Source organism: Piliocolobus tephrosceles, chromosome 4, assembly GCF_002776525.5.
Source record: "Piliocolobus tephrosceles isolate RC106 chromosome 4, ASM277652v3, whole genome shotgun sequence".
Taxonomy (NCBI): Eukaryota; Metazoa; Chordata; class Mammalia; order Primates; family Cercopithecidae; genus Piliocolobus; species Piliocolobus tephrosceles.
Genome location: NC_045437.1, coordinates 133,143,268 through 133,163,805, shown reverse-complemented (window position 1 = coordinate 133,163,805; position 20,538 = coordinate 133,143,268). Strand labels below are relative to the sequence as shown.

General features: G+C 47.7%; 1 protein-coding gene across 2 annotated transcripts in view; it reads right to left on the bottom strand.

Annotated features, from left to right (window-relative positions):
• Positions 1–1,826: 1,826 nt before the first annotated feature.
• ADAM19 (ADAM metallopeptidase domain 19) overlaps positions 1,827–20,538 on the bottom strand; it is a 98,288-nt gene continuing 79,576 nt past the window's right edge. The window contains exons 15-23 of one of the 2 annotated variants that reach the window (XM_023218801.2): positions 19,544–19,652; positions 17,867–18,071; positions 16,744–16,821; positions 16,525–16,633; positions 14,382–14,526; positions 13,171–13,255; positions 12,644–12,868; positions 6,304–6,456; positions 1,827–5,517 (exon numbers count right to left, since the gene is read on the bottom strand). In XM_023218801.2, coding sequence (XP_023074569.1) covers positions 5,464–5,517; positions 6,304–6,456; positions 12,644–12,868; positions 13,171–13,255; positions 14,382–14,526; positions 16,525–16,633; positions 16,744–16,821; positions 17,867–18,071; positions 19,544–19,652 — 1,163 coding nt within the window. In that variant the 3' untranslated portion in view covers positions 1,827–5,463. Of the gene's footprint in view, positions 5,518–5,586; positions 6,457–12,643; positions 12,869–13,170; positions 13,256–14,381; positions 14,527–16,524; positions 16,634–16,743; positions 16,822–17,866; positions 18,072–19,543; positions 19,653–20,538 lie in introns of those variants that run through there. The other variant, XM_023218800.3, reaches the window with a different exon arrangement.

The window sequence follows — 20,538 nt, the reverse complement described above, 5'->3', positions numbered from 1 at the left end:
AAAAAAAAAAAAAAAAAAAAAAAAAAAAAAAAAAAAAAAAAAAACAAGATTGAAGGAACAATATCACAGTCCTTCCTTGCCCAAATTCTCAATGCAAGGGAGATCCCAATAGAACGCTGCATGTTAAGCAAAGCAACTGTAAACTGATATAGTCAGCAATGTCTCAGCACATAGCCTGTGACAGGTGCTGTTGGGGGCTTTCACATACAGAACTTCATTGATGATCATGACATTTTTGAGGTAGGTATATTACTCCCATTTGTATAGTGAAAAGAGACTCAGAAATCTGGAACTTATCCAGGCCCACTTATCTACTGAGTAGAAAACAGTGTCAGGACTTCAACCAGGGTCTGTCCAACCAGGCCTTTCTCCATTATGCTAGTGACCAACATGTGAGCATCACCCCAGAGACTGGCTGACAGCAGGGAAAGAGTGGCCTCTTAACCAGGGAGGGATGTGTGAGTGGGAAGCAATTTCATGAGCAGGTATGTTAGTAGTGAAAGCATTTGTGTTTAGATTTCTTTAGGGTCCATAGGCAACCTCATAACCACGAGAAGTTAGAAAAGTATAATCAGGCTTGTCGCAGTGGCTCACGCCTGTAATCCCAACACTTCAGGAGGCTGTGGCGGATGGATCCCATGAGGTCATCTCTACTAAAAATGTGAAAATTAGACAGGTATGGTGGTGGGCACCTGTCATCCCAGCTACACGGGAGGCTGAGGCACAAGAATTGCTTGAGCCTGGGAGGTGGAGGCTGCAGTGAGCTGAGATCATGCCACTCACCCCAGCCTGGGTGACAGAGAAAGACTCCATCTTTAAAAAAAAACAACAACAAAAAAGTATAATCAGAGAGCAAGAAACCCCTCCCAGTGTTTTTGTGAAGATTAAATGAGATATTCCTTATTTGTAAATCGCATGCAGTGGCTCACATATGTTAAATACAGCTGCTCCTTGGTATCTGCAGGGGATTGGTTCCAGGATCCCCATGAGTAACAAAATCTAAGGACGGCCAAATCCCTTATATAAAATGGTATAGTATTTGCATATAACCTACATATATCCTCCCATAGACTTTAAATCATCTCCAGATTTTTGGAATAACTAATACAATGTAAACGCTGTGTAACTCGTTGTTATACCGTATTTTAAAATTGTATTACTTTTTATAGTTGTACTTTTTTTTTTTTTCAAACATTTCAATCTGCTGTTGGTTGAATCCATGGATTTGAAACCCACAGATAGGGAGGGCTGACTGTATTCAGTAACTGTTACCTTCCATCATGGTTATTAATCCTCCATCTCTCCAAGAGAACCTCAAAATTGAGGTAGGGATCAATGAGAGAATAAGAGTGGGATCCTTTTATGGACTGGGAAGCACTAATGAATATGAGATGTGGTATCACGCAGGGTTCTGGAATTAGAAAGCACACCCAACCCTATCCCTGGCTGTGCCTACCTACCCAGCCCAAGAGACCTTAGGCAAGTGTCTCCCCTCTTTAAAGTATGATGCCTTGCCTTAATAAGATGAGGAGGTGAGCAGAAGCTCTCAGCTGTATTCTATATTCAGTAGTGTAGGATGAGAAGAAACATGGAAGACTCTCAGGATTTAATAAGCAGCCTGCGTCCAGGTGCAAAGACAAACAGCCCCCTCTACTGGTCACAGGAAAACATAGGCTTTGCTGTGGCTCAGGGTCCACCATGATGGCTTTATAGGCTGAACTCATGGTCCTTGTGGGAACTCTTTCTGGAGTCCACATCATGAATCTTATCTAATCTGAGCAGTAGGACATTACAACAAACACGCAATAAAGAGTTGCCAAACCAGATAACATTGCAAATGACAAACGATTCATTTTAATTAAATACAAACAAGGAAAAAAGGCACCATGGCCCATTCAAGTATTTTGCATAGATGTACAAATATTGTAAACAATTAACAGGTGGACAAGAGAGAAGAAGATCTGTTTTCCGTGAACAATCTCCCAAATAAAAAGAAAATTCACATTGCCCTGGATCCCAGACACATACAAACGCACAGTGGACGGTGTGAGAGGACGTGTGGGGGGGTGACTTTGGAAGTGTGGGCTTGGATTCTACAGAACCTCTCCTTCGCAGGCTTCCCTCGGGAAGGGGACCTTTCCAGTTGGTGTTCCCATGGCTTTCTTTGGTGTCCAGCAGAGCTGTTATACACGTGGTTAACACAATTACTGACTTTGGAACTGGTCCCCAATTTTCAAATTGCAAGTCTTCCATACCTTCTGTCAAATAAGAATAAATTAGGAAGTAGGCAGGGAGAGACTTTACTGGAAAGGCATATTGCAGGAGGTAGTGAGGGGCTATTGCTTCACGGGGAAGGGACTATGGCAGTACAAAAAACCCTCCAACCAGAAAATCAGCAAGTCTCAGACCTTAAGATCTGCAAGTGTCTCAGAGCTGGGGCAGAAAAGGGCTTTACTTTTATAGGGAGAAGCCAGCAAGGCAGAAAGGAATCTACGGCTAGCAGGCAGTTACAAGATGGAGCCAGGTGCCCAGGCTAAAGCTTCTACAGAGACAGGGAGATAGGGCACTAAATCCCTTGAGGTTTGTTTTAGAGATGGCTCCAAGGCTTGTAAAAAAAAAAAAAAAAATTATTGGGTTGTAAAACTGGCAGGAGGTTAATTTCACTTTTAAAAAGATTTACCTACATCTCCATCTGCATAAACAGCTTGCTAACTCACTAACCCAAACTTGAGTTAAGTTTCCCTCCTCCCCACCAACCCTGGACTTTGGCCCACCCTCAGCCTGAGCCAGCAAATAGCCCCTCCCCTGGGGGAAAAAAAAAAAAGGCTGGGCACAAAGTCATTCCCTGAACGTGGCTCTTTCTAGCCATGTTAATTCTTCCAATAAAAGAAAAGGCCTTTTCTGCCTGGGCTTTGAGACACTTGCAGATATTGCCATCGGTGGGTCTGAGCCTTGTCACGATTCCCATAAGGCCCCTTCCTCTCCCCTTTGCAATATTCCCTTTCCCCTTCTGCAATCATGCTTTGGAATAAGGTCTCTCCTTCCCTAAGCCCAGATTTATTTGTATTTGACACCTCAAAACAGTGTACTGGGTACTGGAGAGAAAAGGGGATGCACAATGGCCAGTCTTCCTCCTGGGCAGCCTCCCTCAACAGAGCCAGGAGTGAAGAAGCATCAGTAGACCTGGCTGCCGAAAGTCTATCAAATTCCAAAACATTCCACCATCTTCCAGTTCACAGCACAACTTTATGGGATGGAGGTGATATGAAAATAATAAAACAAAACAAAACAAAAAAGCAAGAAAACAACAACCCAGGCCTCTTTCTGGTGTGGTTCCAGGGAGGGTGGACTGCAGGTTCAGCCGGCTCAAGCAGTCATTATGACTGTGGCGCTGTCACTTCAGAGCCATCTACCTCCTGATGTGAGGGAGAAAGGCTGGAGAAGCCACAGGAACCTCTGCGAGGCATGGGGTTGGGTTTTGAGGGTGTTGCTTGTTTGTTTTGCAAGGGGGTTAAGGGGGATGTTTTCACCTTTACTTTCCAGGAACCAAAGCCTTGAGGCAGAGGGTGGCACATTTAAATAAAAGATTGTCTCCTGACTTAATCGGGCCACAGGAAAGGTGGCGAATGGATCTCCGGAGCAAGGATGGCCCATGGCAGGGAGGTGGGGAACCTGTATCACAGCCACCCTGAGGGAAGAGAAACTCATTTTCCTGAGATCTCTCTAAACCCAACCCAGGCTTTTCCCCCAGGGGTATAGCCCGTACTTTCCACTTATTTCCAAACCCAAGAACATCCAAGAAGCACCTATTGTATGCAGAGAACTATAAGGAGGCCCTGGAGTGGTGAACCAGAAGCTCAGCCTCAGCCTTGCAGTGAGGTTTTCAAGAGCAAACAATTGCTCATGGCAGGACAGGAGGAGGCCCCAGAAAAGCCTCAGAGGAGTGAGAGTCAAGCCAGCTCCTGTCCAGAGAGCTACCCAGCACCTTTGTGGGGTGGGAGTCAATCTCCCGGAAAACATCTCCAGGTGCTTTGCAAAAACCGTACTATCTAGCAAAGCACCACATGGCCCTCCCTCCCTGCTGCAGGGAAGACAGGAGCCACCGCAGAGGCCCTCACCTGCTCAGAGCTCTCTTTCTGTGAGGGTCAGGTAAGGGCAGTGACCAGAGAGAGAACAAAAGGCAGTGAATGACAAAAAGCTGAGTTGAGGAAGCGGCTCCCAGCTCTGACTGTTCCAGCCCAGCTGTTGCTGGCTGCCTCCTCCAGTGATCTCAGGCAGCTCCCAGAAATGGGTCTGTTCTCTGCTCAGAAGGCAACGGTCCAGCCCGAAGTCAATGACCAGCCACTAGGGCAGGCTGGCTCCCTCATGTGTACTTTGTAAATAGCTGGGCTTCCTAAGTGGGGACCTCACCTAGATTTAGCTCAGAGAGTTAAGGAGGAAGACCCCCACCCTGCTGAGGTCACAAAACACAATGAAAAATAAACATATGACCACAATGGCCATGCCCCAAGTCTACTCTGGTCACACTCCTGAGAGCCAATGTGGGAAATCCAGTGGCCGACTGTGACAGAGGACTCTGACTTGCAGGTCACAAGCACCTGTTCACCAGAAGGTCAGGACTACTGAGGGTTTGCCCACCAAAGCACCACACTTAGAAGGGGAATGAGAGGGGAAGGAAGAGAGAAAAACATGGGGCACCAGAAAAGTGCAGCAGAGAAAACAAAAAGCAACTAAAAATTATCCAGAGTCAGGAGTCGCAACCTTTGGCATCACGACTCAGAGGAAGCCCAAGCCCGGGCTCCTCCTGCTGTCTACACTGCCTATGAATAGTACCTGTCTGAGTCAGAGTGACCCGTGTGAATAAGGGGATGCAGGGGTTTGGGGAGAGGTGGGAGGGGACTTGGCTTGTCACATGCAGCCATACAGCCAGAAGCCATTCCCTCAACCAAGCCCTGGACAGAGCCACAGCAGTGGCTGGCTTGACCCTTCCTTAATCCCTAAAAGCTAAAAGGGGTGGGTAAGTACCAGCCTCTGTCCAGCCCGGGACCTCTGAGGAGAGCAGAAGCAATGGGAAGTTCTTTTGCGTGCCCTACACCCCAGGAGTGAATGGATGAGCTGGCCTGAGGGGCTTGCCAGCCTTGAGCATCTCCATCAGCACCTCAGGGCTAGGAGTCTGGAGGAGAAGCTGCCATTCACCCTCCTCTACTCTCCCTTCCCTACCTGGGGCTGTATATTGCACAAAACAACACCTAGAAGCCATTGGATCGTAGTCCCTCTGGGCTTCCAAGGAAGCCGAGGAGGCACTGAGTCAACAAGGAGATTTTTGGAGATGTGGAGATTCCTGGAGGAGGGTGGGAGGAGATCAGAGGCGGCGGCCAGACATGCTTCTTCAGGGTTCCATGGCCATGCGTCCTCTGCAGTGTCCAGAGAGCTCAAGGAAAGGGAGAAGCCCCTTGGACAGGTCTAGATTTTCGAGCTAATCATCCCTCCAGCCCTCTGTGATCTGTATTCTGGAAACTGGGAAGAAAAAGAAGGGAGGGAGAGAGACATGAGCTTGATGCTAATCAATGGGATCAAGGGGGTGTCATCCTCCTGATTTACAAGAAGGGGTGGACCACCCACTGAGAACAAAGGCTTCTGGTGAAGTGCATCCATGTGTCCGCTCACCCAGACCATCAGTCCTGCAGGGAGGGGTGTGGCGGGTGCCGCTGTCTCAAACTGACCAGTCACCCCTCCCTCTTCCCTTCCCTGCTAAGGCAGCAGCACAGTCCGTAGTTTTCCTAGTGCCTCATGGGAATACAGGGTGGTCAGCCAGCTTCTTCACCTCATCCCTTTCTGACCCAACTCCCAAGACTGGCAAACTGAGACTGTCAGCCACAGAGAAGAGGTACGAGGAGGGGCCAAGTGTGCGCAGCCTCCCGCAGGCCAGGTGGCTTCTGCTAATGCACTGCCTTGCTCTTCACAGCAACCTGATGGGGCTGGTACTACTGCCCATCATTGCCTCTGTACAAATGAGGAAACAGACTCAAGAGGGACTTGCTCAGGGTCCCTCTGCAGGTCAGGTGCGGGAGCAGGACTGAAGCCACCACAGCTTGGGATTCCTAGCATCAACTTTCACATGAAGCCGAAACTCCACAGTCAAGCAGGCACCAAGAAACATGAATGTTTTGTCCTTGGCTTTTGTTCTGGAAGTTCAGTCCAGACCACAAGAAGCATGAATTGCTTCGTTTTCTCAACTCTACACCTGCCCCCCTGGAGCCCTCTGGTACCAGCTTTCACCTTGGGGGCTTCCCATGGACTCACCTTTGGGGCAGGTGCTGCCAAAGGCCGGGAGTGCTGAGGGCCAGCACCAGGAGTCCGCAGTGGGGATGCACCCCCTGGCCTGGGGAGGCTCCTGCGGCCCGGCACTGGGTTCGCCGGGAGTGCCTTCTGGGGCGGCCGAGGCCTGGAGAAGTCCTGGAGAGAAAGCAATAAGCCTCACTTGAAGGCCAGAGGCCTGTTTGAAAGAAAATATCCCTGGTATCTTATGGGTCAAAATCAGATAGGAAAAAGTTATATACTGTATGGTCCCATTTAGAAAGAAACTGTATGTATAATGTGTTTATATTCTCAAGAGGAAGTCAGGAGAGCAAGCTGGCAGTATCTATTGAGAGGACAAATAACCAGTGATGATGAGCTTTTTTTCATCTGTTTGTTGGCTGCATAAATGTCTTCTTTTGAGAAGTGTCTGTTCATATCCTTCACCCACTTTTTGATAGGGTTGTTTGTTTCTTGTAAATCTGTTTAAGTTCTTTGTAGATTGGGGATATTAGCCCTTTGTCAGATGAATAGATGGCAAAAATTTTCTCCCATTCTCTAGGTTGTCTGTTCATTCTGATGATAGTTTCTTTTGCTGTGCAGAAGCTCTTTAGTTCAATCAGATCCCATTTGTCTATTTTGGCTTTTGTTCCCATTGCTTTTGGTGTTTTAGTCATGAAGTCTTTGCCCATGCCTGTGTCCTCAATGGTATTGCCTAGGTTTTCTTCTAGGGTTTTTATGGTTTTAGGTATTACATTTAAGTCTTTAATCCATCTTGAATTAATTTTTGTATAAGATGTAAGGAAGGGATCCAGTTTCAGCTTTCTGCATATGGCTAGCCAGTTTTCCCAGCATCATTATTAAATAGGGGGGATCTAGAACTAGAAATACCATTTGACTCAGCAATCCCATTACTGGGTATATACCCAAAGGATTATAAATCATTCTGCTATAAAGACACATGCACACGTATGTTTATTGTGGCATTATTCACAATAGCAAAGACTTGGAACCAACCCAAATGCCCATCAGTGATAAACTGGATAAAGAAAATGTAGCACGTATACACCACGGAATACTATGCAGCCATAAAAAAGGATATCTGTCCTTTACAGGGACATGGATGATGCTGGAAACCATCATTCTCAGCAAAATAACACAAGAACAGAAAACCAAACACCGCATGTTCTTACTCATAAGTGGGAGTTGAAGATGAAATGAGAACACATGGACACAGGGAGGAGAACATTACACACCGGGGCCTGTTAGATGGTGAGGGGCTAGGGGAGTGATCGCATCAGGAGAAATACCTAATGTAGATGACGGATTGATGGGTGCAGTAAACCACCATGGCATGTGTATACCTATGTAACAAATCTGTTCCTTGCAGCACTATTTGTAACAGCAAAGAAACTATAAATAAGCAAAATTTCATCAGCAGAAAAATAACTAAAATTATAAAGTGACAGATGATATAGCACTTAAAAAGAATGAAGTAGGTTGATGGGGCTGGCGTAGGGAGATGTTCAAGAGTTGTTAGGTGGAATAAACAAGCTGGAGAGGATAGTTGACATAAAATAAGTCACCATGCTCACCACCTACTAGAAATGCCTATAAACAGAAAAAAAGGAAGGATACAGACCAAATTGAAAAGAGATTATGCTGGGATGGGGTGCAAAAGGTGAGGGGTGTGGTCCAGGTGAACATTTCTTTTATTTTTTTTTGAGATGGAGTCTTGCTCTGTCCCCCAGGCTGGAGTACAATGGCACAATCTCGGCTTACTGCAACCTCTGCCTCCCAAATTCAAACGATTCTCTCACTTCAGCCTCCTGAGTAGTTAGGATTACAGGGGCCCACTACCATGCCCGGCTAATTTTTGTGTTTTTAGTAGAGATGGGGTTTCGCCATGTTGGTCAGGCTGGTCTCGAACTCTGACCTCAGGTGATCTGCCTGCCTCGGCCTCCCAAAGTGCTGGGATTACAGGCATGAGCCATCATGCCCAGCCCTTGAACATTCCATTTGTTTTTTAACGAGAGCATGTATGTGTATTGCCTGTTTAGATTAAAACAAAATTTAAACAAAGCAGCAGCTACATTTTGTTCATGTTGGTTGTCTATGTGTGTGGCACATTTCATGGATTCTGTCCTTGCTGTGTTACTATTACCTCCATGTTCTCACCATCTCCACAAGGCTTTGCCCTGACTACCTTATTTAAAATTACAACAGCCCCACCCTGACATTCCCTGACCTTTGTATCCTAACATATCTCTTCTTTTCTTTTCATATCACTTCCCGCCTTCCAACATAAGTAATTTATTTACTTATCAAGTTGAGTTTTACTTTCTGTCTCTCCGTCCCCCTCTAGAGTTGAAGCAGGGTGGGGTCTCCATCTGTTTGGTTCGCTGATACATCTTCGGCTTTCAGAACAGTGCCTAGCATATGGTAGGTGCTCAATATGTATTAACTGATCCATTTTTTTTAGGGGGAAAGAATGATGGTGCCACCCGCAAGCCCCCAAGCTGTTGGGGTTTAAGGGGAAGCCAACAGCATAGATGGGTGTTCCAGTGCCTGCTCTCCTTGACTTCCTTCCCTTCTCGAGAGGGTCACTACCACATATGAAAGTGGACAAAAGGCAAGCATGTAGAGAAGGCAGGAATAACACAAAGAGCCGAGATTTTCTCCAAGAAGCTTCGCGGCGTCAGAAAGTAAAGCAAATTCTTATGGCCAAAAAGCCATGTTCTTCAGCTCCACCTAGAAGGACAATGCAACCTGCCCCCTTCACCACCACTTTCCCCAGTCCAGAATAGCTGCCAAGTTGCAGTGGTTGCTGGAAGCCAGGACAGAGACCTTCTGGGGCAGGTGACAGCTGGGTGCAGATGTCAGGTTGCAACTGGTAAAGGCTGTGCTCCCAAGGAGCTGTGCCAATGAGCCACTGAGGGGCTGGTGTTTGGGCAGGAGCCTCATCAGCATATCAGCACTGGGCCTCCCAGCGCAGCAGCCGGCCACAGGCCACATCTGTGATGATCCGACTCAGCCCTACCAGGGCCCTCGCCCAGCACTGTTTTCCTTTTTCTAAAGCAGTAACAGTCCCTCAGCTACTCTGGCCCACGCTCCCTTCCACCACAAGGGACAGCATCTCACTCAATCAGATTGCACAAGCCTGACACGGGGCATCATCCCCTGCCAAGCCCTATTTGCAATGGATCCTCAAGTCCTGTCTATTTTCTCTTCTGCACATTTCTTATCAGCTTCACTCCATCAGCCCTGCCTACTCCCTGCTCCAAGCTTTTACCATCTTTCTTCAGGACAACCTTTCAATCTTCTAACTAGGACACCCATTTGCTTCTAGAGTGACTTTCATTTTTTAAAACTATTTTAAAAAATTCAAATATAATATACACAGAAAAAGGTGAACAAATCATATTTATACAACTAGATGAATTATCACAATGTGAATACACCAAGTAATCCTCATGCAGGTCAAACAGTAGATTAACAGCTTCAGAAGCATCTATGGGCCCCTTGCAGGAACTACACCTCCCTCCCGCCTAAAGATATCCCAAACAGCGATCAATCCTTGTCAATAGAGAATTGCATCATGTCACCACTGTCCTCTTTCTATGGAATACAGACCAAAGTCCTGACCAAGGCTATGTGGCCTGGGCATAGTTGGGCTCCTCCTGGCTTTCCAGCCTCATCTCATAGCTCCTTGGGCTCCAAGAACACAAAACTTCAAGTTCCTTCAACCCGCAGGGCCCTCTCCCATGACAGAGCCTCCCTACTAGTGGGTCCTGGGACCAGGAAAGCTCCTTCGTCACTTGTCCTCACAGCCTGGTTAAGTCCTGTTCCTCCTTCATGTCTCAGCTCAAATGTCACCTCCTCAGGGAAACCTTCCTGGATTTCCCAGACTAGGTCAAATCCCCTTGTTACTCTTCTGAACACCCTGAGCCTCTCTTTCCCAGCAAGTATCGCTGTTACAGTGACACGTATCCTGGAGTCGCTGCCCCAGCAGAATGCGAGCTCCTGGAGGCAAAGCTGCCATCTGCCTTCCTCGTCATCCCCTGGCCCAGAGTGCAGGTGCATAAGCCAGTTTAGAATAGCAGAACTGAAGAAGCGATGAGGTTTTATCCATCACTTCTCCAGGGATTCCATGTCCCCCAGCTAGGAGGTGGGGAATCTTTGATGGCCGACTGGAGACTGTGAGCGGCCCCAGGGCAGGAGGCTGTCTCGCTCAGCTGGGTGAGACCTGGGTTCAAGTCCTAGCTCCTCCACTCACAAATGTGCAATGTCACGCGAGTCCCTTCAACCCTGTGAGGCCTGGTAACCTCCAAGAGAAATGAGGGCTGCGGCAACTCCCTTCTTGGAATGGCTGTGAGAAGGCAGGTGGCAGCCCAATGTCATCACAGCAGCCCCCACTCGCAGCAGCTGCCTCCCACTGTTTTCTTGTAGAGAGACCCCCAACTGGGCCCTGGGGCCCAGGAGAAGCTGTGCTTGGGAGCTAGCTGTGTTTTGGGGCACCTGCCACTGGCTGGGCAGCTTCCTGCACCCGGGACTCCTGCCAGCAGCCCCAGAAACGCAGGCGCAGGGTACACGCAGCCTCCACCACTTAACACACAGCTGGGTCCCCACTGTCCCTGACCCCTCTTGACCTAGGGCTTAGCACCTTGGGGTGACAGGGGTGAGGCTGGCCCTGTGTTCTCTGAACACGCCTCTAGTGTAGGTTTTTTGGAACAATAATCTGAGTGGATTGCTAGTCCGACCCACTCCCTACTCCCTCCGCCGGCACCCCTGCTCTCCTGTAACCCCAAGTCTCTACACGCCTGCTTTCTCCCTTTCTTTCATCTCTCTGTTAGGGACTGAACTGTGCATTCATCACTTAAAAAAAAAATCATATGCTGAACCCCTAACCCTGAGTACCTCAGAATGTGGCCGTATTTAGAGATAAGGTCTTTAAAAAGGTGATTAGGGTAGAATGAGGCCACCTCATCCAATCTGGTGTTCTCATAAGAAGAGGAGAGTTCGCCACACAGAGACACCAGGGAGGCAGGAGTGCATAGGAAAGGCCACGTGAGAACTCAGCAAGAGGGCAGCCACCTGCAAGCCACTGAGAGAGGCTTCAGAAGCCAACCCTGCCAGCACCTTGACCTTGGACTCCTAGCCTCCAGAACTGTGAGAAAAGAGGTGTCTGTTTTGAAGTCACCCAGTGTGCAGTAATCTGTTAGAGCACCCCCAGCACATGAGTACACTCTCCACCTCTCTCTCTCCACTCCTCCCCTCTCTTGTTTTCGTTTCCTCCTTCCCTCTCTCTCCTTGTCAATCTTTCCTCTCTCTTTCTGCACGGGGATTTCTCCATTCTACCGCAGCCCCACACAAAAGGAAGGGGAGAGCAGCGGTTTCACAGCAGAGGAACAGAATGGATGCCCTCAGCTCTCCCAAACTGTACCACTGCCATACATCCTAAGGACCCTCCAAAGCCTGCAGCCAACCCCAGAGTCCTTAGGGTCAGAGACAGCTTGGGTTCCATGGAACCCTCTGGACCACACCCAAGGAAAGCAGTCTCAGTTGAGAGGTCACCCCCAAAACACACAGGCCAGTTCCGGAAGGCAACCCGCCCGGCTGCCACCCAGGAAACACCTGTGCCTGCACTGGGGGATCTCCTGCAGAAGGTGTGGTCGGAGCCATCAGAGCACACACATGCAGTGGAACAGGCTGCTGGGCGGGCTCTGCTTCCATGAGCACCAGGCCTGGGGGCAGAGAGTCTGGACCCCACTCTCACCTCCCAGAGGCACCTGCCCCTTGGGATGGGCAAGGCATCAGGGTACATCCCTCAGCAAGACTTTCCAATCAGTAGAAGGTACCAACAGGTACAATTTGGTGGGAAGTGTACTCTGGTGAGAAAAGTACAGTCCCATCAGCCTCAGACTTGAGGAATCAGAGTAGGCTTCCCGGGAGAAGCGGCATCTAGGAGCAGAACTGAGGACGAGCAGGAGCTGGCCCCGCCAAGGCAGGAGTGTATCAGGCAGAACAAGCAGCACTGGCAAAGTCCTAGCAGGCAGACGAGCATGGGGAACTGACAGACGTTCATTTGGGGTGGAAGGTGGGTAGTGGCTTATCATAAAATAGGCCAACCCGGGAGAAAATGCCAGGTGGTTTAGGAGCTGCCTGGAGAGTCTGTTTCCCCATGTTAATTGCTCTAATCCGCTGTGTGCCCCATATTGACCGAATTGCAGAAAAGGCAGTCAGCTCATGACCCCACAAGTTTCACCTTCCCCACTTTTGCCATTACCCAGTGAAAGTGGTCTTAAAAGCAATGTTCCCAGCCCAAGGCTGCTGACAATCCACTTACCTGGGAAAGGATGCAATTTGGTGCGGGGGGAATTGGCCGGCTTGGAGGAGGCCTCCTGGATGACTCCGTCCTCTCTATTTGAGACCCGGGCCCTGGGGAGTTCCTGGCAGCCCTGCTCAGGTGTGCTGGCAGTGGTGCAGGTGGGGACCCACCACGCAGATAATCTGGAGGGGGCCGGGGAGGAGGCTGGGAGGGCTTCCGCAGGATTTCAGGAGTGTTGATTACCTGTATGCACAAGTTAAGGAACACCTGAGACTAGAAATCACTCGGGCTGCCCTTGTGTGTCTCTTTGAGATAAACCAGAGCCCAAAGGGAGAACAGACACACCAATCTATCAACCGCCCGAGGTTCCCAGGGGTCAGATGCAACCTTTAAAGTCATTAGGGGAAGTCAGAACCAAATAACATGTCTCTCCAGCCAATAAAAGGGCTTTTATTACCAATCCATGGGCCCACAGAGGCTCGTAGAAAAATACAGCATGACCGTGAGGGATAAAGTAGCCAAGTTCAGTGGTGCAAAGCTCTTACCTTTCGCTTGCCCTGGGGCGTCTGCAGCTTGAAAGTTGGGTTGGCATGACCAGTCCCGCTGTTCTGAGACACCCTGAAGGGACAACTAGAAACAAGAAATGGGGGAGGAGAAGAAAGGGGCAGATGTTCAGCAGGGGACAGTGGCTGAGTTCCCTTTGACGCAAGCAGGGCCAGCAAGCAGCTAAATCTTCCCCAAGTCTGCTCTGGAGGCAGTGGGATTGGTCTTCTCAAACCACATCTTCCTAAGTAGGGAAACGTGTGGCCAATGGAGAACTCTCAGGGAAACAGAGTTGGCCTTATACAAAGCAGAGCTCTCGCAACACCTTCTCTTCACCCTTTTAAGAACCTTCCCCTCTGAGGAGACACAAGGGTGTCATGAGCCATCAACCAATCCCAATCAGGCACAGACCCAGAAAGACCTGGGACTTAAAATCCCCTCCAGAACAAGCATTATTTAATAGGTGATTCAGAGACTGTACATCTTCCATATCCAAAATAATAAATCACTTTTTAAATGGACACCAAAAGCAAGCAGGAGTAGCTATTCTTACATCAGATGAAACAAACTTTAAAGCAACAGTGGTTAAAAAGACAAAGAGGGGGCCAGGCATGGTGGCTCATGCCTGTAATCCCAGCACTTCGGGAGGCTGAAGCGGGCAGATCACCTGAGGTCAGGAGTTTGAGACCAGCCTGGCCAACATGGTGAAACCCCATCTCTACTAAAAATACAAAAAATTAGCTGGGTATGGTGGCACGCACCTGTAGTCCCAGCTACGCAAGAGGCTGAGGCAGGAGAATCGCTTGAACCCAGGAGACGGAGGTTGCAGTGAGCCAAGATTGCGCCACTGCACTCCAGCCTGGGAAACAAGAGCGAAACTTCATCTCAAAAATAAATAAATAAAATAACATGGGGAACAAATCAAGTAGATAAAGGATGGCAAACAGATTTTATTTTATATTTCAGCTTGATTTGCTTGGGGATATTCTGCTGAGAAGAAGTCGGGAGTGATGACCAGAATCAGTAGAGTATTTACAATAAGATCAGCTAGTAATGCCTGTCACAGTCACAGCAGGGGAGAGGGTAGCATGTTCCTTGCATTTGTCTTCCCTGAATTAGACCCACTGTCACCAACACTTTTGCTAAGTACCATTTATGGAGACCTTTGTGACCCATAAATTGACCCTGAGTCCTCCACGGAACCCTGTCATACCAGAACTGTTGCCTCAGCTTGGAAGGGAGAGCTGAGGGCTTGAGTTGGCCTAGTTTGTTGTTCTGTCGGCAGCAGTAGTACATCAGCATGAGGACCGCCAGCACGAAGATGGCCACCAACACTCCAGCTACCACGGGACCCACACCTTCCAGAAACAGAACCCAAGTGGGAGATTTAGAAGCTGTCTGGGCTACAGCAGATTTCAAAATAGGTATTCCTGCTTCTTCTTTAGGCATTTGATTTGCATTTAATTTGTATTACTTACTTTAACTTACAAATTATAATTAAAAACACACATTATGGGCCGGGCACAGTGGCTCACACCTGTAATCCCAGTACTTTGGGAGGCCATGGTGAGCCGATCACAAGGTCAAGAGGTCAAGACCATCCTGGCCAACGTGGCGAAGCCTCATCTCTACTAAAAATACAAAAATTAGCTGGGCGTGGTGGCACATGCTTGTAGTCCCAGCTACTCAGGAGGCTGAGGCAAGAGAATCGCTTGAACCTGGGAGGCGGAGGTTGCAGTGAGCAGAGATTGTGCCACTGCACTCCAGCTGGCAACAGAGTGAGACTCCGTCTCAAAAAAAAACCACACACATTATGTACCACGGGGAAACCACTAATGTTAGCTCAAAGAGCCAAGTCAACTTGTTTTGCACAGACTCTACAGTACAAAGCTTCCATAGCCACTTCTACTTAATTGAAGAGAGTCCCTTTTCAGGCAAGCAGTTCAAGCTCTGTTACAATTTGCCACTAGTTTTTAGCCTGAATCATGATTTTCCTGAACAGAAAGGAACCAACACCAAAATACAAAAAGACTTGGCCAGGCGTGCTGGCTCATGCTTTGAGAGCTTTGAGAGGCTGAGGTGGGCGGATCACTTGAGGTCAGGTGTTCGAGACCAGCCTGGCCAACATTGTGAAATCCTGTCTCTACTAAAAATACAAAAATTACCCAGATGTGGTGGCAGGCACCTGTAATCCCAGCTACTCAGGTGGCTGAAGCAGAAGAATCGCTTGAACCCGGGAGGCAGAGGTTGCAGTGAGTCGTGATCACACCACTGCACTACAGCCACGGTGACAGAGCAAGACTCCCTTTCAAAATAAAAAACTTTTTTTTTTTTTTTTTTGAGACAGAGTCTTGCTCTGTTGCCCAGGCTGGAGTGCAGTGGTGCCATCTCGGCTCACTGCAAGCTCTGCCTCTCGGGTTCACGCCATTCTCTTGCCTCAGCCTCCCAAGTAGCTGGGACTACAGGCACCCGCCACCACGCCTGACTAATTTTTTGTATTTTTAGTAGAGACGGGGTTTCACAGTGTTAGCCAGGATGGTCTCGATCTCCTGCCCTTGTGATCTGCCCGCCTCAGCCTCCCAAAGTGCTGGGATTACAGGCGTGAGCCACTGCACCCGACCCAAAAAAAAAAAAAAAAAAAAAAAAATGAACAAAGAAGCAAAAAGACCCAGACAGATTTAAGACTAGAACTCTCACCCATAATCCATAACTTAACATTTGGTTTCATCAAAACTACCCCAATATTCTCTCAAGTGGTTAATGTAAATATACAGAATATATTTGTACTAACAAAATACTACTTTTATCAGTTTTACATATTGGGGTTTCTTCCTTGAAAGATTTTGGTGCTTTTTTTTTTAAGTTCTTTGGTACTATTTTTTTAAAAAATCTTTACAAACCACAGTGCTAGAATCCTTGAGAGATCCACTAAAATACTACGAAACTTTTCTGAGAGTCTGGTTCCCCATTTTAACTTGTGTCCATTAGAGGAAATCTAAACCACCATAATGTGTGCCAGGTTCATGATGATTTTTAAGTGCCCAAAAAGAAATAGTCACCACGTTCCCTAAAAAGAATGGGAACATTCAATGACCTACAGTCTCTCTTGCTCTCACTCTACTAAGCAAGCTCCCCGTCCTCGGTAGAAAGGATGGGAGAAGAGAGACTGAACCGTGACCCCACACCACACTATGGGCAGTTGCTCCTCTCTCGGTCTCTCTTTATCCTGATTTCCTCTCTGCAAAATCAGGACAATGAAGCTGACTCAATGTGGATGCTCTGCAACATGCCACCTGCCCCTGACACCCACTCTTCTCACAAAAGCGGGCAGTGGCCCTAGCAGGGCTGGCACTCACTCTCAGGGGGCATGGGCCCGCTGTCAATGCTGCCCCCGTGCCCTGGTGTGTTGCAGAAGGGCGGGGCCCAGCCCGGCAGGCAGTGGCAATTCTGGTTGTTGTTACAGACCTGGAGTGAAGAAAGGGTAGAGGCATCAGCACCCCAGAGAGCATCACCACCCACAGGGCCTGCCCTCATGACGCCCCCATGACACAAAGAAGCCAGAACCCAGCACGCACCCCGTGGCCATTGCACTTCTTCCCACAGCCTTCAGTTTCAAAGAAGGAGGTGTTCCTGCACTGCCCCTCGAAGCAAATCTGCACAGGGAGAAAACAGAATGATCAGTGCAGTGGGAGGGATGCTGGTTGGGAGTTAGGAGGCAAGATTTTGTACTTGGAACATATGAGGACCCATGGCCCAGCCTGGTGGCTCATGCCCATAATCCCAGCACTTTGGGAGGCCAAGGTGGGTGGATCACCTGTGGTCAGGAGTTCGAGACCAGACCGGCCAACATGGTGAAACTCTGTCTCTACTAAAAATACAAAAATCAGCTGGGCCTGGTGGCCTGTGCCTGTAATCCCAGCTACTCGGGAGGCTGAGGCAGAACTGCTTGAGTCCGGGAGACAGAGGTGGCAGTGAGCCGAGATTGTACCACTGCACTCCAGCCTGGGCCACAGAGCAAGACTCCATCTCAAAAAAAAAAAAAAAAAAAAAAAAAAACTATGAGGACCCAAAAAGGCAGCCCACTCCAGGTAACTATCAAAGTGAAAAATGGAAAACAGCCCCCAAACGCTAAGGACAGGACAATAGTCAGCTAAATTATGCTATTACTTTTGTGATTAGAGAGAAAACAAATACATTGTTAAAGTATCATATTTAACAATATAATATTATAGGACTATTACATTGATTATGTTAATTACTTGTCATTAATATGTACCAATTTTAACATTATATTTAAAAATAATGATGGTGACAGTATTGTGCCAGGTGCTATGCTAAATGCTTCATGTTTTTCATAGTTTCATTATCAGAATCGACTCTATGGGATAGTTGCTATCATTTTGCTCAGGCTTCCCTAACTCCTAGTCCATTTTTAATTCCCATGATAATTAGCGATGAGAATGAAAGTGGCACTAGCTAGGTGACCTAAGTGCTTTACCGGGATGATTTTCTTTAATCCTTCTGACAATTCTCTGGGGTGGGCGCCTGCTGTCACTATACATGCTTCATGAAGTGAGCCACCGAGGCTCAGAGGTTGGGGAGGTGGCATCTGAGCCCAGGCATCCTTCCCTCAAAGCTCACTTCTCAATCACTCTGCTCTACAGCCGGCTCCTAGGTGAGATGGGGGAAGGGACTCACATGGTTGTAGCCACACTTGGTTCCGGTCATCACCAGCCCTGGGTCCAGCATGTCACCCTCCTCCTCAGGACCTCGGTAGACATGGGTGCCCCGGCACTGGATCTGCCTCCCATTCATGATGATAGTGGTGTCGATGGGCACCGCATTGGACTCCAGGGGCCGGGCCTCGGAGCTCTGACACTGGATCTTCCCACACTTCGCATCTCTGGGCACAAGAGACAGAGAGGGAAGGAGGCGGAATCAGAGGCAGAGGAAAAGCTGGGGCATCAGAGAGCTTCAGTCTTTCCTGACCAAGACAGTGGGCTTGCGTGGGGTGGGGCAAAGGTTTAGGGCAGCCATGTGCTTTGGAGACTCACCAGGAGAGACTCCATGTGGACTGACACCAAGGGAAGAGAACAGGCTCCTTGACCCTGAGCAAATCTAGACCAGAGAACTGGCCTCGAAAAGTCCTTAACTCTAAGAACAGCCACCTGAGCTGAGCAATCTTTCCCTTTTTGCTCCTTATACCGCCATCCACCCAGGAGCTCCAGCCAGAAATCTGGGGTCATCTCCAACTCCCCATTCTCCCTCAGTCCTGGGTTCAAGCCATTTTCAAACTCTATCCATCTTCCCTCCTATATATCTACCTTAATTCACACTGCCCCACTCCCCTTACCTGGTCTGCTTTAGACTGATTTACCTGCCTCCAGTCTGCCTCACAGGAGTCTAATTTCCACACTGCTCTCAAGCTAAAGTCCAAACTCCCCTAGCCATGCATTTGAGGCTTTTCATGATCTGGTCCATCTAGTTTAGACTAATTAGTCTAAACTATCCAGACTAATTTCTCAGCAGACCTTCTCCTTTGCATCTCAATGTTATACTTTAACTGTATCAAACTGTTCTCAGTTCTCTCAACCGCCAGTTTTTCTCTATTCATCTCTCTTCCTGGATCACTCTCCTATGCACCAGTACAACTCTCTACCCTGTTCACCTAGGTAACTGCTCCAGATCTCAGTGTAGGTATAATTTCCTTTGGGAAACCACTCTGACACACTAAGATGGGTTGGATGGCTCTCTCCACACTCCCGTTATCATACTGTATTGTTAATTACAAGTTCCATGCACTCAGCACTGTATCTTGCACATGGTAAATCTTCAATAGATAGTAGATAGACGGTAAACCTTCAATAGATAGTAGATGGATAGATGGACGGATGGATGGATGGATGGATGGATGGATCAGTGGGTGAATGGGTGGTAGATGGATGGATAGATGGATGAATGGATGGATGGATGGATGGATGGATAGACAGATGAGTGGATGGTTGGTTGGAATGAATGATGAATAAATGAATGAATTAGTGAATTAATGAATGAGGAGTTATTCAAATTAGGGCATGATTAGAATTTTGCAGAAATGACCCAAAAGGGCTGATTACCTGCCCTCCTGTAAGATGGTCCCCAAAGGAAGCCTGAGCAACTTTCTAGGAAGCACTGCCACCCACACCCTCCTTGACTTCCTTAGAGATGAATAGTGCACTGTCAAACAGGGGGCCCAGAACAGATGACTGACTTCAACTGATTGATGTAAAGGTGCAGCTCTGGGGCCAGTCACGCTGCTAAGCTGGGTAGCAGTGAGGACAGAGTAGAAACTGCTTGTTCATCCTCATTTCATGGGGTCTGCCCTTTGGTCATCACCTTGTGTTGCACTTCCTATGTTCACCATTCATGTCCTTTCCACAGTTTCCAAAGGTGTCTCCTGCCACATTCACCTTCTCGAAGCACAGGTCAGGGGCAGGTCGGGCTCCTGGGTGGGCAAGCAACATCTATCAGTATACTCGTCTATCAGAAGTCCCCAAGAGCAAAGGTATCTTTGGTAAAGTAGTGAAGTTAAGAATATTTTCTAGGAGGGAATACTCAGCCTCTTCTTCCTGTTCCCCCCCAGGTTATTCCATCCCCATATTCTCATCAAGATCTACTCAGAGAATAATGTTTTATATAAATTCTTTTTTTTTTTTTCCAGATGGATTCTCACTCTGTCACCCAAGTTGGAAAATGCAGTGGCACAATCACAGCTCATTGCATCCTCCGCCTCTTGGGTTCAAGCAATTCTCTGCCTCAGCCTCCCGAGTAGCTGGGATTACAAGCACCTGCCACCACGACTGGCTATTTTTGTATTTATTTCTTTTTTTTTTTTTTTTGTAGAAATGGGGTTTCACCATCTTGGTAGGCTGTTCTTGAACTCCTGACCTCATGATCTCCCCGCCTTGGCCTCCTAAAGTGCTGGGATTATAGGCGTGAGCCACCACACCTGGCCTGTTTGATATAAATTCTTCCTACCTTACTGAGGATTTATATTTGTGTGTGGGGAGGGTTGCATGCTAAGCCTGCTATCTAATGAAGAAGCCATGTTCCATTTCAAGATTTTAAAAAATAGGTCAAACATGCATAATATTGTAAAGATATACATATGTCTTGGAAAATTTTTCTTGTAGTCATCCAGTTCCTACTTCTCTACATCCTGGAGGAATAGCACTTATTAACAGTATATTTTCTAAAGATACTTACATCTCTAATTTCTATATCTCCTAGGTATAATTCTGTGTGTATCTTCTAGAGATAATCTATCTAATAAAGAATGGAAGCATATATATATATATATATATATTTTTTTTTTTTTTTTTTTTTTTTTT